We start from the raw sequence: 16,236 nt of genomic DNA, 5'->3' as shown, positions 1-16,236 counted from the left end.
TAGCCAAATTATGAATTTTCCTAAGGTTAATCAGTCTTTCAAGAACACCAAAATTATTAATACTCCTAGCATTCCAACAAAGCATTTTGATCATCATATTCCTCTACTTCTAGCTCTAGTATTAGGTCTACTTAGACTAGTAGTTTTACTCTGTTTCAACAGCTTCCTACCCCTTGGTGAAAGGCCTTGTTTGCCTGCAACATTTCTAATTTCATCCACATCAGAGTTATGCAACAAAGGACCAGTTTGAACTTAGTAAGAAGTACCCATTTCCTCCCCTGGGTCAATGCCATCCACTAAGGATTGAGTATCAACATCATACTCATCCTCAGAATCAGGTTCCCTATAGTTATCAATATTTCTTTGATGACTACTAGGATCATTGCCAGTGTTAGAAACATTAGGATTACTACTCTTATTACTAGCCTGTAAAGGATTGTTAGACTGTAATTTATCAGGAGGAACTTTATCAATATCATCTAAAGGCTCATGTTCACCAATTTTACCTTTTCCTTTATCAATTCTAGAAGGTTTAACTCTATTAATCTCCTGACCACTTCCAACCTCACCTCTAACAGCTACACCAACAGGATTATTAACAATATTAAGGGGTGTAAGGGAGGGGAGCATTGAGTCAATACCTGTGTTGCTTATTGTTGCTTTTTGATATCCAGTTTGTCCAGTCCTGGACAAATGTATTTCACTTCTATGTTATTTATTCCTTGATTCTCTATGATCCTGGCTACCTGCAGTATAATCATGGATTTGGGATTGCCTATTGAAAGTGACAATATTTTGAGGTCTGTCTGCAAGGGATTGCTCTTTTTGATCCTCCAATCTTCCTCCAATAGTTGTAAATTCCCGCACTTCCAAATCAATGTAAGTATTTTTAGTAGGGATTGAAATAATACCTGTTTGGCTTTGAGGTTGTTGCACAACAGCTCTATCTGTATTAAATCTAACTTGTTGAGAATTCCTTCTTCTTTGTGTTTGCGACTCTTCTTGGTTCATATGCTGTTGATTTTCATTATTTTGTTGTCTTTGTGTATCAACATCCCTTCTACCTGGTGCCATAGTCTGAGGAATCTGTGTATCTGCAGCATTGGTTTGAGCATTGTCCTTCCTATTTTTGTTTTTCTCCAGCTCTTTCCTTTTCTTGGCCTCTTCATCCCTTTTTTTAATAATGCAATCAACTTCTTTGTGCCCTTGATGTTTACAATAGAAACAGTAGTCTGGTATATTGTCATATTCTATTTTTTGCCATCTTCCATATGTGATGTCTTCTCCAATATACCCTATCCATATGTGGGAAGGCCTATCTTTTGTCAAATCTACTTGAACCTTTACCCTGGCCTGACTCCCTCTTGTTTTGTTAATTGAGGCTGAATCAAGGTAAAGCACTCTATCAATAGGAAGTAACACACTAGTAATAAATTCCTTGTTGTAGCAATGCCAAGGTAACTCAGGAAGGGATATCCAAATAGGGACTAGGGGTGTCTCTACATCAGGCTTGAATTTAGGAGTCCAAGCCTGGATTCTCATCACTTGGCCAGCAATATTCATCCTTTGTTTGGTCCATACCATGTTGTAGTCAAGTTCATTATCAAGGTCAATGTATACATGTCTAGAGTTGCAATCTTAACTCCACTAGATAATTGAGTTTGAAGAATAAAGTTCTTCCTAATTAACTCCACTCTAGGCATAGTATAGATGAACTTCCCTATCAAAGTGTATTTACAAGTTGAAGCCAATTCTTTCACCACTTCATCCTTGACATATAAGACTGCAGGAAAGCCTTGTTTGGTAGTGATTTCAGGTGCAGTTAGTGTGATAGTCACACCTTTCTTAGATTGATTGAATCTTAATCTGTCTGCATAGGTTTGTATCACTATGTAAGGGGCAGGTTCTTGAGGCTGATCCTTCTTGTTCAAATTATCAACATTTACTAAGGGAGGATCAGTTTTGTTAAACATATTCCTATTGTTAATTCGATCAAAATTACTCGAAATCTTAGGATAATTGGATTGATAATTCTGATTTCTAGCAGCTTTCAAATTCATTCTCTCAAGGACATTCAAATTACCATCAGAAATGGGAGTAGGATTACCTTGATTCCCAGTAATTTGCAGAGGATGGACAATTTCTTTGGCACCTGGAGTTCTTGTGTTCGAAATTGCAGGCTGTTGATAATGTTGAGCTGGTTCTTTACCCTTATTCAAGTTGGTGATACGATGATGTGTGTTTGTAGATGGATTATCCTGTTGGTAATTATCGCGAAGTGCTTGTTCTTGAAGATTTTCTTGCGATTCCACCAATTCACGTTCCAATCGAGATTCACTATTTCGAACTCGCCTTTCTTCTCCACTTTGACGATTATGTAGATCTATACCATGGGATGATTCCCCAGTAATAAAATCTTGTTGATTACCATCCAAAAGATTTTGAGTAGAACTTGATTTCGCCGTTTCTGTTGCATGTGATTTCGCCGCCTCTTGCGACTTCGCCGACTCTATCGCTTGTGATGTCGCCGCCTCTACCAACTGCGACTCAAATCGTCCCAATTCCACCTATTTATCCGTCCTTTGTATTTCGCCGACCTTTCCACTAGTAGGGGGAATTAGGGTTTAGGAAAAATGGAAAAAGGGATGAACTAGAATTCCAAATCGATCCCCAAATCAGAACATTTGAATTTTTTATCCTCCAGGACGAGGAAGGATGCTGCTAGGACAAAAAAAGGATGCCAAATCCCTTAAAATCCGTATGAGGACAATGGCGCGGACGGCTAGGATCGACAATTTGTCCTTCTTGCTTCACGTGGTACGATCCCAAGATGCCAAGGACGGGATGCGGCAACATCAGGCTTTTGCCGCCTTGAACTAGTATGGAAAGACACGTCGGATGAGTACAAAGGAACTTGGAGCATCGCTAGTCCAAGCTCTATCTCATTATGCCACTGCTTCTCGCATTCTACCACTTAAAGTCGAGGTGTGTCGTGTTGTTGCACCTGTTTATATCGCGCATTGCGCGTTGTGGGCTGCTACGTGGAGGAAACGAGGTCATTTGGATTCTGGGGTAGTACATTTCTGAGCTTCTTTTTGGGGAAGAAACATAGGTGGATCAGGTATTAAAAAGTTGAGCTGGGTAGGGTCAGACTAGGGGGTTGGGTTGGACTAAAACTAAATGGACTTGGGTCGCTGCTAATTTTAAAGATGAGTATCTTTATTGATAATGGAATTGGGCCGGATGAAGGGAAAATAGGTTGGTATCAATTGGGAATTAATTTAGTGAGGGCTGCTAACTTAGGAGGATGTGGCCTAGAAGTGGACAATAAGATAAGCCCAATTTTGAATCTAAGATGTGTTTAAAGTGAGGTAAGGATAAAGTTTAGAGTTTAAGCAAAATGAATGGATTTAACAAATTTGACTAAACTCTAAATAAGACGACTTAATATGAATTAATTTACAAACTTCTTAATCTTAACGAAATAAAATAATCAAATCAAAAATAAAAAATTATAACCATAATTTAAACAAAGCTAATTTGACAAAGTAATCACAAAAATTAAAAATTTTGAGATGTTTTCAAAGTGTTCATAAAATATATACTAATTATGTCAAACGTATATATAAAATCTATAACAACGGTAAAATTAAGTAAAAAAAATAACTTGAAAACTATTTTGAACTTTATAAAAACTAATTATTTCAAAACATTTAGAATTAAGAAATTCGCCAATCAATTTATATCGTCGAGGGTCAAAATTGGGTGTTAACAACCAATAAATACATAAACAAGGTAAATTCAAGAAGTAATGCATAGAAATTATCATTCTGCATATTCACATATTCATCATCTTACACAATTTCCATAGAATTTCAAGATATAATGAGTTTAGGGAAGAACAAGGATTCAAGGAGAAATCTCTAGTGATTACCAATACTTAACCATCAATACATAGTACAATGATAACAGACCATAATTTATCACAATTGAATAACAATTTCGTTTTGAAAAGGGAATTCATGTCTATATTGAAACCCTAGTTTTGGGAAAGTTGGAAAACCATCTTTGAAAGGACCTATTGGGGAAAAGAATCCCAAGAGTGAAAGAAACCATACCTTAGGGATGATCTTTCCACGAATTTTAGATGAAATCCTTGGTAAATTGTCCGCATCTTGAAGCTCTAGTGTTCTGCAATGGAGGTTTGAGTTGGGGAAGAAAAAGTAGAGAGAAGTTAGAGCTAAGTGGGTTTCGGAATTTAGAGGAGTTAGGTTAGTTTGATGAGTTGGAACCCTAATATAGTCCATAAATAACTTAATTAACCACCCCTTAACACTTAAATAATTAATTAACCAACTAACTAATTAACCCAACCTAACTATATTTTAAAAGTGAAGACGACCCTCAAAACCATGAAACGACGCCCACGCCTCGTAGTCCCAACGAAGGTGTGTCCTAAGTGGTTTGCGACATAGATCATGATTTTTGACCCTTTTGGACAATAATCTAAGTGTTAATCAATGATGCCATCCATAGAGCGTCGATCAAACGACGGCTCATCGTTTGGCTCGTGGTTGCATACTGTCCAAATGACAGTTCTGGGGTCAAATCGAATGGTCCATTCCAAGGACCCTTAGGGTGGTCCTTGGGGAGTCGTACCTAGATATTTCGACTTTAACATACTATAATACACGTTTAACACCTTTCTACAAAATGTTATTAAATTCTGACTCTTAAAACCACTTGTAACATGCCAAGGCACACTAGCTCAATTTTCACAAGGTCCAGACGTCATGGTCATATCTTGACGTTTTGACTCTAACACTTCCTAATTGAGTCTATTACTTTGGTTTAGGCTTAGAAACAGTGTTTTAGAGCTTGTCTCATTTAGTGAGGCTCTAGACTAAGTCATGAACTTTCGGAGTTTTACATTACTCATTTAAGGTACATTATTAGGAAAGCTCATTCAATCCTCATGAAAGGGTGACATAAGCGTACCGACTCAAGCTTTATCATAATCATTCATGGAAGGGTTCCATAAGTATACATGATTGTTACTTCTTTGTTTCCCATAATTCTGGAAGAACACACAAGAAGTTTCAAACTGCTTTTTTAATAGGAATCATCTCTCCAAAGATTTCATCAATGATAGCCATGAACCTGGTGGGCATATCCTGGATTGTTTCACCTTCCATCTTTCTAAACAACAATCTTATACTACCATTTAGATTATTAAATTTTGATTTCGTGGTGTGAATATGTTGAATTGTTTCACCTTCCTTCTTTCTAAACATCTTATACTACCATTTAGATTAGTAAATTTGGATTTCTTGACCTGATTTGATTCTTCCTGACCATTTTTAATGTTTCCGATTTAACTTGTGGATCCGATATGCTAAAATTCTAATATACTCATCTGGATCTATTCGTATGTCAAGATCTTTTTTACTTTTGCATTATTCTGAATTGCAAGTTTGGCAGCAGCATTACGTTCCTTTCTATCCTTTGGCACTTAAGTTGTTCCATTTTTCATAGGAATGGTAAGACCATCTAGAATAAATGCCCAAGTCTAATTTTTCTCATATAAGATGATCCACTATATTGTTCTTCCATCATCAATAATATTTTCTATTGAATAGTACGGGTCTTGTATGTGACGCTCCTTCCTATGTAGTAAGTGGTGCAATCATTGATCCTTTTAAAGGTATGAACCTCCTAAGTGAAAATATCTACACATATACCAATTAAAGAAACCTTAACAAGTTTTTCAAAACAAGAACCACGTTCTTGTTGTATTAGCATAGATAATAATGCAACAGAATTGAAACAACGATTTATCATGGAAAACCTCTTTTTTTAAAAGGAAGAAAAACAGAGCTAAAGTTTGTAGGTTTTCAGCAACCTCCGCCAACTTGAAAGAGAAACTTTATATTACAACTCAATAATCAAAGGGACTAACTCTAGTACCTAACTCTAACTATTAACTAATGAGGTATTAAATGTGCAGATTAGGTTTGAATTGAAAATATTAGAATAGGTTGAAATAGAAATTGGATTAGGTCTTGATCCACCTAATTTGACCCGGTTAATCTCAATAACTTAAGTATATTGTTATTGTAAGTTTGTAACCACATTTTGAAATTTTAACTTAAGATAATTTTTACAAAGAAGTTGCAAATGAATATATAAAACCTAAAAAAATAAAATAGATAGTAATCCATACCTTCAATATAGGAACATACATTACATCAATGCAAATAAACAGTCTTAAAATTGGTTGAAATTGGAGATTAAATTGGGCTCAAGTGTATATTCTCTTAAAATGGGTTAAGGCTTGAACGAGTTAAGATTGAACCCAATTTAAATTATCTTGAGCACAATCCTAAAATTATAGGCGGGTTACCTATAGTTGGACTCATATTTGACACCCGTATCTATAATTGTTGTTGCTACTCTCCAAGAAGTCAAACTCATTTCTTATTAATAAAACCTCACACTTTCATGTTTAGAACAATTATCATTAAACAACTAACACAACTTAGCTTTAGAAAGAAAACTTAACTCTAGTCATTCTTTCTTTTGGAGTTTTTCTCTTTTTTGTGTTGTCACTTGCTATTGCTGAAGAACCATCTCGTTTTATGATAACAAAAGCTAGTTTTCTCATGTCTCAATTATCGTTTAATAGGAATGTGTGAAACCCTAGTTCAGTCCTACAAGGAAAGCAATTTTCCACTCATCACATTCTTTCCTTATTATAATTCTTCTTCCTTTTATAAGGTGTTCCTATTCGTGCAGTTTCTCTTTTCCTTCCTTCAAGTTGGTGAACCTGGTTCACCTTGTCACTATAAAACCAGTTCTGAATATTGTGATATCATTAGTGGCTTTAGCCAATAATAATGCTCCTCTTGAACCCTAAATTACTAAAACCAATGATAGAGGGTCGCGTGGTGATGTTATTAATAATGTGTACGGGCTCTTCCACTCACCAAACCCTTTTTAATTTTATCTCGTTTGTCCTTTTATCAACATCACTAGGGTGCACTTCCTTCCATTTGTCTGCTGTATTTCTTCCCTCTATCTCAAGGGTGTATTCCCCGAGGATCCAATTTTCCTTGTGCTATCAATCTACACCTGTTTTGCTTCACGCCACATGTGACAGACAAGTTTTACCCAATACAACGCGTTCACAAAAAATGAAAATACAAATGAGGGGCTCTCAAAAATAGTTATGTATTGAATCTCATCAGCAAATTTTTTTGGAAGTTACCAAATTGTCATATTAAAATGATAGTAGTTTGTCATCAGAAAGAACAAAAAATATTTGTGGGCTCTTATAAAATATGTTTTATAGAAAACTGGAATTTCTTAATTACAAGGGGGACTATTTTAAGACGACTCCACTCCAAATGCAGGTGAAAGTAGTAATATCAATCTGAAAACGAATCTTCAGCACACATAAGTGTTGGTATTTTGTCATTATCAACAAAATTAATTTTGTTCAATCTCACACATCCAAGCACTTTCTCCGGTAATTCCTCTGGCTTTTGCGCCTGCATTATTTATCGATGAATTTAAGTTTCATGCACTAACCGATAAAATATACATTATTGAATCATAATGTGACAAGTATTAAGTAATCTACACTGATAATGTTAAAAAAATAAAAGTTGTACTGTTGATGCAATCAATAATATATCATCTTGACAAGCCTAAATCAAAGCTAACTCTCTCAATCCTAATATATTCAATTCTTGCTGATATATAACAAGTAAAAAAAAGGGAAACCTGAATTGTTAGACCAAGATCCAGTATCCCGAATCCTAAACGCTCTCTAAAAGAATCTAATCCCTTTCTTGCAATGTAGCTGAAGCGATGAATGTCGATATCAACCTCAAAGTAATTTGGTCCCTGCAATTAACAGAAAAAGGAAAGATAGACTTGATGTTCATGTTCGATAACGTAAAAATATTGCTAAAGTCAAGATAAATAAAGGATTTAAGTTATATGATCTGGATTGTAAAGACTTTTAGACTATCAATTAAATTAAACTATTATACTCTATACTCAGAAGGATAGAGTATCTACCTGATAAAAGCTGTGTTGAGGGCGCGAAAGCACTGGCTTCTCATTGTAAGCATTCAAAAGCTTACTTTCAGTAGCATTTGAAACAATCTCATCTGGATTAACCACTCCAACCATAATCTTCAACCTCTCTCTAAAAGGAACAGACGATTCTCTTGCAAATCCTTTAACCTTTTCCATATCATCCTCAACTAATCTCTGTCGTACGAATATTGAAATGAAAATTTATTATCAAAGAAGTCATGTTGAAAGTTCTCCGATCCCTACTACCACTTTCATGGAAAGAGACGGATGAAGAATTATATCACTACGTTAAACCGAACCAACATTTCTACAAGAAATGTAGATGCATAAGAGCAAAATAATTGATATGTCCACAAAAATGTTAAATGTTGAACCCCATAATGTACTAAGAGCCTAAAAGTTGAAGCATCAAATTTCAATTTCTCGATTCACCTCTTGATCATAAAAGAATCTATTTCATGTAATACCAACAACTTAAGAGATCTAATGAAATGTAAAACAAGCTTCTTTCTAATTAGTTAAAGAAAGAATTAGACATTTTTACCATATCTTCCCAGTAATGACATTGAGAAATATCATATTCTTGAAAAAGAGAGGAACCACGGAAGCAAAAGACTCATACCAACTGCTACCTACCCACCGGTAAAAATGGAGAAGCCATGTTCTGTGAGCTATAAAATTGTTCCATGCAAAGAGTGAAGTGTATCTTGTAAGTTTGGCACATATTCATTATCATATCTTTCAAGTAAGACACCAGGGAATTTTTTTAGACATGAAAGTACCTTGATGCTGTCCTGAAACTGGGGAGAAACGTCTTTGTCAAAAGTTTCAGAAATTTTGAAATATATGACAAGGCTCAAGCCTTCTCCATCACCATCACCAACGAACATTGGAGCGGGATAAGTAGGCAACTGAATATTGACAATTAGTAATGGAGGAAATTTTCCATCTCCTTTTGCAGAGGGAAGCACAAGGTGTTGTGCAATGTGATTTATCTTCTTAGGACACACAAATAAATCAACCCCAATAGGAATATAAGGAGAAACGCTTGGAGCAGGAGATTTTCTTTTGTCACTGCAAGATTTAATCAAGGAAATGTATGGGTAATAAATTATCATTTACAAGGTATATTGTCACACTTAAAAAGGATTCAACTTAGGAGTATACCTGAAATAACTATCGCTACGTAGCTTAAAGTTTGAGGGATCAATCTTTGACCAACTTCTTGCACTAAACTTTTCTTCTGTGCAACAAGGAATTTGCAGCCCAGCTCTTGGACGAAAAAGATATTTTTTTGATGCACCTACAATGGGATGGATCCAGGATTTAAACCTAATTGGTCCACGATTCTCCATTCTTTAAAGACATGGTTCAAAACATAGTTATGTGTTCTTAGGTGAGATTACGACTTAAACATTTGTCCCTCAACAATATGCTTGCTCTCCTATATTTTTACATTCTAGAATAAGCCTAAACATATACTTCAGTCTTACTAAACCCCAAGGATCGTCCAAGTCCGTTCCATTCCCAAACCTATGTGAGACTCCAACCCACTCAAAATCCCCCTCACGCCTATGCCAAATTATAGTGTGAACAATATAGCATGGAGCCAAAGTGGGAAGAAACTTACTGCTACCGTGTAATCTAATGGAAGAAGTAGTATCTCTACTCATGAATATTGAAGGTACCTATACAATTACAAGGATTCTATTGAAGGGAATATATCAAAATTAATAGAAGGAAATATTCTTGATTTACACCTGTGATTTGGATACCACATTTTGTAACAACAAAAAAATTAATTACAAAGTCATCATCATATCATGATCACAATAAGAATAAGATTACCAATTAGATTCATAAAGAATATGGAAAACACTGAGATTTCATGAAAAAAAAATGCATATAATGATTTTTGCCTTTTAGCTAAATTTGAGATGAAAGAATGATATCGAAATGATAAGTGGCGAGGTACTTACAATATTTATCGTCTTTTTTTCCATCCACAGATGTTCTCTTTAGAGAAAGCCTTATAGTTGATTGCTTTACTTTAGAAACTTGGCCTGATTTCGATGCACTAATGATCTGTTCATTAAAACTCAAGGAAGTAACCAGCTTCGGTTGGACAGTCTTAAGAACATTCTCTTGAGTTTTCTCCAGCATACCAAGTTTATCCTCCTTAACACTATTAAAACTTCCATATGCACGATCCAAATATCTCTTCCTTTGGGCACCAAGGACTTCATGCTTCCCAAGGGACGGAACTTCATAACCCTGACCACCTATAAGTGCAAGTCCTTTCGGACTGTTAACTCCATCTTTGAGCAAAAACTTATCTGATCTACTGCCATCTATCTTGAGATATCTTTCGTGGTACTCCTTGTATTTAAGGTTGTTATCCATAAAGCATGATGAAGTTTCATATTGAAGAACCTGTCCAGTTCTTGGGAATAGATCTACAAAAGTTAAAGAGTATAAATAAGCAAAGAGAAATTTAGACGTGGTGTCTATTATGTTGGAAGAAGGGATCACTCTAGCAGCTAATTAGCTAATAGAATATTGATGTCAAATGTGGGTAAAAACAACAGAAAAAATAGATCTACAAAAGTTAAAGAGTATAAATAACCAAAGAGAAATTTAGACGTGGTGTCTATTATGTTGGAAGAAGGGATCACTCTAGCAGCTAATTAGCTAATAGAATATTAATGTCATTATGAGGATCTGTTTGGCAGTCAATATTAACATAATCTGATGGTAAAAAAAAAAGAAGATGTGCATTACCTCCATAAACGCTACTGAAGTCATCATCTGAGTCAGAGTCAACATTGCTGCATGTATCAAACCAAGCTTCTTCTTGGCCAAGAACTGCAAGCATGTAAATTTTCTATTCACTTTCAAACATTTTGTTTTGGAATAAGACAGTCAATATTAACATAATCTGCATCATACAGTAAAGATGACAGCTGAATATACTCTTTTGACATTCTTCTCTCAACAAAATAGAATCTGAAAATATTCTTCACGTAGGTTTATTTTTATTTTTTTAGAATCACATGGAAAAACTCATTTTTGAGCAGGACCAAGACTGAATATTTGGAATTTTACTCAGTGTTTCGATGGATGAAGCCGTCGAGGAAGTGAGGCTTGCCATACAGACTATTCCCAAGAGAGAGAGTTTCAAATATCTTGGGTCCGTCATCCAAGGTAGTGGGGACGGGGAACCTTTGTAGCTCAAGTCCTTGCCTACCTGAACTTCCACCTTGTTGGTGAGGGTTCAATTCCCTTCATTGCAATCCCCTCCCCATTTCCCCTTCCCCTAACCCCAATTTAATTTTTAAAATAAAAGGTAGTAGGAACATCGACGATGATGTCTCGCATCACTTTGGGTGGTGTGAATGAAATATTTGGAGGCTTACCTATGGAATCTTGTTTGATAAGAAGTACCACCTAAACTTAAATGTAAGTTTTACATATCGGTGGATAGACTATCCTTGTTGTATGGGGCAGAGTGTTGGCCAGTCAAGAAATATCATGTTCAAAAGATGCATGTTACGGAGATGAGGATGTCCAAATGGATGGTATACTCGGAGTTACAAGATCAGGAATGAGGTTATTTGGGAGAATGTGGAAGTGACCTCTATGGTGGGCAAGATGAGGGAAGCGAGATTAAGATGGTTTGAGCATGTGTAGAGGAACTGTGTCAACACCCCTGTGAGGAAGTGCAATAGTTAGGTTGTAGGGGGTACACAGAGGAGTAGGGGTAGGTTGAAAAGGTATTGAAGAGATATGATTAGACAAGACGTGGCGCACCTTCTTATTACCGAGGACATGACTTTAGATAGGAATGAGTGAAGGTCATGTAGTAGGGTGGAAGGGTTGTAGGGATAGAGTTTTGTCTTGCAAAGGTTTAGTACCTGGTATAGGATTAGTCCTTACCCTATGTTATTTATTGTATTTTGATTATCACACTAATTTGTTGTTATTGTTTCTCTCCTGTGGACTTTATATTGTGTTTCTTACTAACCATTATGCTTTTCTTATTTGGAATTGATGCACTTGAGCCGAGGGTCTTTCGGAAACAACTCTCTATCTCCATGAGGTGGTGGTAAGGTTTGCGTACGCTCTACCCTCCCCAAACCCATTTTGTGATCCCAGGGTGTGTTTGATTGATCAAAATGATTTGGGAAACTTTTTTGCTAGGAAACTAAGAAACCAACTTCTTTTCAAGAAAACATTTCCCTTGTTACTAAACACACTTGTTCTATCTCACTTATCTAATACATATCCTTTTACATTCTTGATATCTTTTAATCAGGTATATTTTCATCAGCCGCAGGCTTTATACAATAGACAATGATCAAAATAATGACGTACCAGTTGCATCTGTTTGAGTATGATGCCACTGCAACTGAGTAAGATGGTATTTGGAATTGGAAACCTCAGATCTCCTAACAAACTCACTAACAGTAATGTGTGGTCCTACATCACTGTTTCTTCTCTTGGTTTCTTCTACAAGAGAGATCAAATTCTTTCCACGGAATTTTTTATGACGGTGACGATGATGATGTCTCTTATTTACTTTGATTGTATGGCCTGGAGTCGACACACAAGCACCCATTATTCTGATTCAGCTTACGAATTTGTTCTGTCCCATGCCAGAGTCCAATTACAATTGTGGAACAGAAGAAATAAAGACACCTGGTAATTGAGCAAAAATAAATAGAAATTAATGTCTCATTATTATGACATCTTCATCTAGACCTATAAATGTACCAAGAGCTTTCGAAACAAGAATTTATACAAATTCCATACCTATAGTCACAACAGAGTAGTGATACAACGATATACAGGACTTGCTGGTCTAAAATCTTGATTCCGCCATCGTCCAATAGAATTTTGTGAGTATATTAATCAATTCAAATTAAATGGAGGGATAATGAGTTCAAACTTTTTTCATTAATTACATGTAAATACAAGCACTTACTTTAAATGAGTACTAACATCTTGAACTAACTATACAGTCTAACAATGGCAAGGTTGGGCCAGTATCAAAAGAGAGAACATAGAAAAAGAAGGATAATTGAATTTCCAAAATTGTACCACATATGCCAATAGGACCTGTGAAATTGCATTAACGCAGGTAAACTTGAATTAGTCCTGATTAAGCAATGTCCAATTTTTCAACAGCATATTGTAACTCATTAATATAGGATAGAAACAGATCATATTTAAGGTTAAGTAGCAGCGGAAATAAGAGTTCTGATTCCATGTTGAATTGTGCGAGCATTTCATTTAAAATTTTATCTATTAAAGAGGATACACCATTACTTATTAAATAATATATTCAAGATCGATGATAAAAGTAGAGAAGTTAGATTGCTCTTTGTTTTCTGACTTGAACTATGTACATGTAATGAAAATTTTATTCAAACAGTAGAATATATTTATCAAGTGAATACACAATTTTGCAAAGAGAACACACTTGAATCACACTAAGGTAAAACCTTTAAACAATATAAATGTGTTTGCAAATGAGAATAAACAAAAAAAATAATTGGAGACAAAAGTTAAAATGTCAAAGCAGGGAAGCATGATCAAAGAGGGGACAAGATAAGTTGTTATTTCCTTTGCTTAAGAATGAATTTCGTGAGTAATTATTGATGAAATGCACACAAACTAGCAAAATCATGAAACAAACTTTATGTTAGAATAGAAAAAGATATTGCAAATTTGTTAAGTACATACTCAACACAAAATCAAATAAGAATGTGGAGATCAGAGCAGCATTATGGCAACGAAATATGTCTCAACAAAGAAGAATCGGGGGAAGTGGTCTGGTAGATAAAAATATTATTGAAAGATGATAAAGATTTTTAAAGCGTTTTTTGCGTTATTCCAGGCTCCCCTAATCTTCCGACAAGAAAAGAGGAAAAACAAATGCAGTAGAACAAAAAGTAGATTTTATAATGCACAAGCCTTAAAAGCTATACTACATTTTCCTTCAGTTGACTTGATTAATTAATATCTAATAAAGCTCAATAAATACACATTTTTCACCGAGGCGTGGTGGATAGAAGCAATTGTTGTGGAAACCTGAACTGAAATAAAGCACTCCGTCTAAAAGTATGAAAGAAAAGATATAATATGAGCCCAATTGCTCTTCTCGAATGGTTTTACTATGATGGAACAACGGAGTGGCAGCCAGAGAAAATGCAACAGTATAGAGAGTTTATTTCACTGGGTAAGGTACTAGAATCAATCACGACTATCATAAGCGGTTCATTTTCATTCTCTTCTTTTGGAAGAGGAATCAACTAAAGGTGTAGCATGCTCTTCTCTTAGAGAGGCGGGCAACTTATAAAGTGGTCGCCTAAAAATTTGATATAATCTTTTAGTGAACTGTTACACAATACTTGCAAGAGTTTCAACTACATGAATACATACCGATAAAAATTTCACTGTACTATTTCATCTTAAAGCTTAAACTGCAACACAGCACACTTTTATTTACATCAAAATATTCTCAACATGCGCCCCTTCACACGCAAGGACTTGCTTATTAGTGACCAAGAATAATGAAATGGATGACACTTGAGAATCAATCCCATGTGACTATCTCATTAAAAATTTTAAGTTGTTAAAGAGAGCACACTTATTTTACTTTATTATATTTTCAACACATTCCGTAGGATAAGAAATGCAGTTTCATGATTCAAACCATTATATCAACACTCGAGCGGAACCAGCAATTATAACAAAAGAAAAATCTTAAAATGCCACATTTGAGAATTAAAGCAATTTTTGAGTCATCTTTAATTCATAACATTAGAAGTTAAGGGTGCTTCAATTTATATATGCATGGGACATATTTTCTTAGCTATGAAACATAATATAATTTTTCAATGAAGGGGACTCAAAACGATCCATTTGGGAACAAATGGTAATTACCTTAACAAGCGAAGAGGAATAATTGATGAAAGAAGCTTGGCTTGGTTTCTCCCTCTCTTTGGGAAAGAAGAAACAAAAACCAGAAAGAGAGGGAGAGATCAGAGTTCCAAATCTTCTCTGTTTATTTTAAAAACAAATCTATTTATATTTTGGATATTTTCCCCCTGTTTAATATCAAAAGAATTTTGATGGAGTGATTTTTTAACAAAGATAGAGAGAGAAATGAATGAGAATATGTAGGGAAGAAGTAAAACGGAACGTTCTTTTAGCTGCATGTGTGACTCTTTGCTTATTTCCTTTCCACTCCATCCATTTTAATTTTTATCCATGCATGCAACCTCTTATCCCCTTTCTATTATATTCACCAAATGTGGTCCATCCAAAATTTGAAGTCCATGTGTAAAGTATGTTATTTAAGCATATCTCAAATCTTAAAAGGTAGTTTGTGTTGCCCTGCTCCATATAAATATACTAGTATACATATCTGTGCGTTGCGCAGATAATATTAAACAAATTAATTATCTTATATATTATGTTTTCAAATTTTTTAATGTAAATTAGTATATCACTCCACTTAAATAACCTTAGTCATACATTTTCTTTTTTACACAGAATTAAAACAACTAAAACGCTCAATCCATTTACTAATTTAGAGTAAAATTTGAAATAATAAGGAGGCACTTAACTACTCAAAATACGAACTAACTAACATTATCTCTATTATTTTTATTTTATTTTTAAATTAAGTTTTGTAATTCAATGATAAATTATTTTTTGTTTAGTAAGTGATAGTCATATCTTAGTGTTGAAACTTATGTTAAGACTATTAATTATAATTAATTATTAGTAGGTTAAGAAAATACTCAAATTGAAAATAAAGTACTCTATTGATTTAGTTGTCCATAATTATTTCCTCAAATTGAAAGTCAAGTAGTCTATCGAACGTGTTTGCTATAAAGGAGGAGCCAAATGGAGCAAATATTTAGGATTAGTCTAACAATAAAACAACTTATTGCAATTAAAATTTTTGTTATATTGTGCATGTTTGATGGTATTTGAATTATTATAAATCGGTTTTTATGTTGTTTTTTTTTTAAAAAAAAAACAGTTGATGTATAATTACTTTATAGAGAATAATAGATTGAAATTTAGCTTTATCAAGTATAGAGTTAGTTTACCATT

At 34.7% G+C, this 16,236-nt stretch overlaps 1 protein-coding gene across 2 annotated transcripts; it reads right to left on the bottom strand.

Moving 5' to 3' along the window:
* Nucleotides 1-7,309: 7,309 nt before the first annotated feature.
* Nucleotides 7,310-15,343, bottom strand: LOC101251556 (uncharacterized). 2 transcript variants are annotated; one of them, XM_004234798.5, is made up of 11 exons: nucleotides 15,055-15,343; nucleotides 13,091-13,224; nucleotides 12,919-12,974; nucleotides 12,481-12,804; nucleotides 10,888-10,971; nucleotides 10,086-10,562; nucleotides 9,274-9,409; nucleotides 8,889-9,180; nucleotides 8,086-8,280; nucleotides 7,786-7,908; nucleotides 7,310-7,550 (listed from the first exon to the last, which is right to left on the bottom strand). In XM_004234798.5, exons 4-11 carry the CDS (start codon nucleotides 12,722-12,724, stop codon nucleotides 7,428-7,430), a joined length of 1,674 nt encoding a protein of 557 aa, XP_004234846.2. In that variant the 5' UTR covers nucleotides 12,725-12,804; nucleotides 12,919-12,974; nucleotides 13,091-13,224; nucleotides 15,055-15,343; the 3' UTR covers nucleotides 7,310-7,427. The 2 variants fall into 2 exon arrangements, with proteins under 2 accessions (XP_004234846.2, XP_010317928.2); XM_010319626.4 differs by lacking the exons at nucleotides 12,919-12,974; nucleotides 13,091-13,224 and having other exon boundaries at nucleotides 15,055-15,252.
* Between the last annotated feature and the right edge of the window lie 893 nt (nucleotides 15,344-16,236).

The sequence above is a fragment of the Solanum lycopersicum genome, chromosome 3, assembly GCF_036512215.1.
Source record: "Solanum lycopersicum chromosome 3, SLM_r2.1".
Classification (NCBI taxonomy): domain Eukaryota; kingdom Viridiplantae; phylum Streptophyta; class Magnoliopsida; order Solanales; family Solanaceae; genus Solanum; species Solanum lycopersicum.
Note: the sequence above shows the minus strand (reverse complement) of the source record. Positions and strands in the feature narration are given on the sequence as shown.

What these genes read in the sequence shown, in the direction of transcription:
- LOC101251556 (XM_004234798.5), bottom strand. Translation starts at nt 12,724, where the DNA reads ATGGGTGCTTGTGTGTCGACTCCAGGCCATACAATCAAAGTAAATAAG. An exon ending in TACTCAAACAGATGCAACTG is followed by an intron (nt 10,972 to 12,480) that starts GTACGTCATTAT and finishes ACATGCTTGCAG; the next exon opens with TTCTTGGCCAAGAAGAAGCT. An exon ending in CTCAACACAGCTTTTATCAG is followed by an intron (nt 7,909 to 8,085) that starts GTAGATACTCTA and finishes TGTTAATTGCAG; the next exon opens with GGACCAAATTACTTTGAGGT.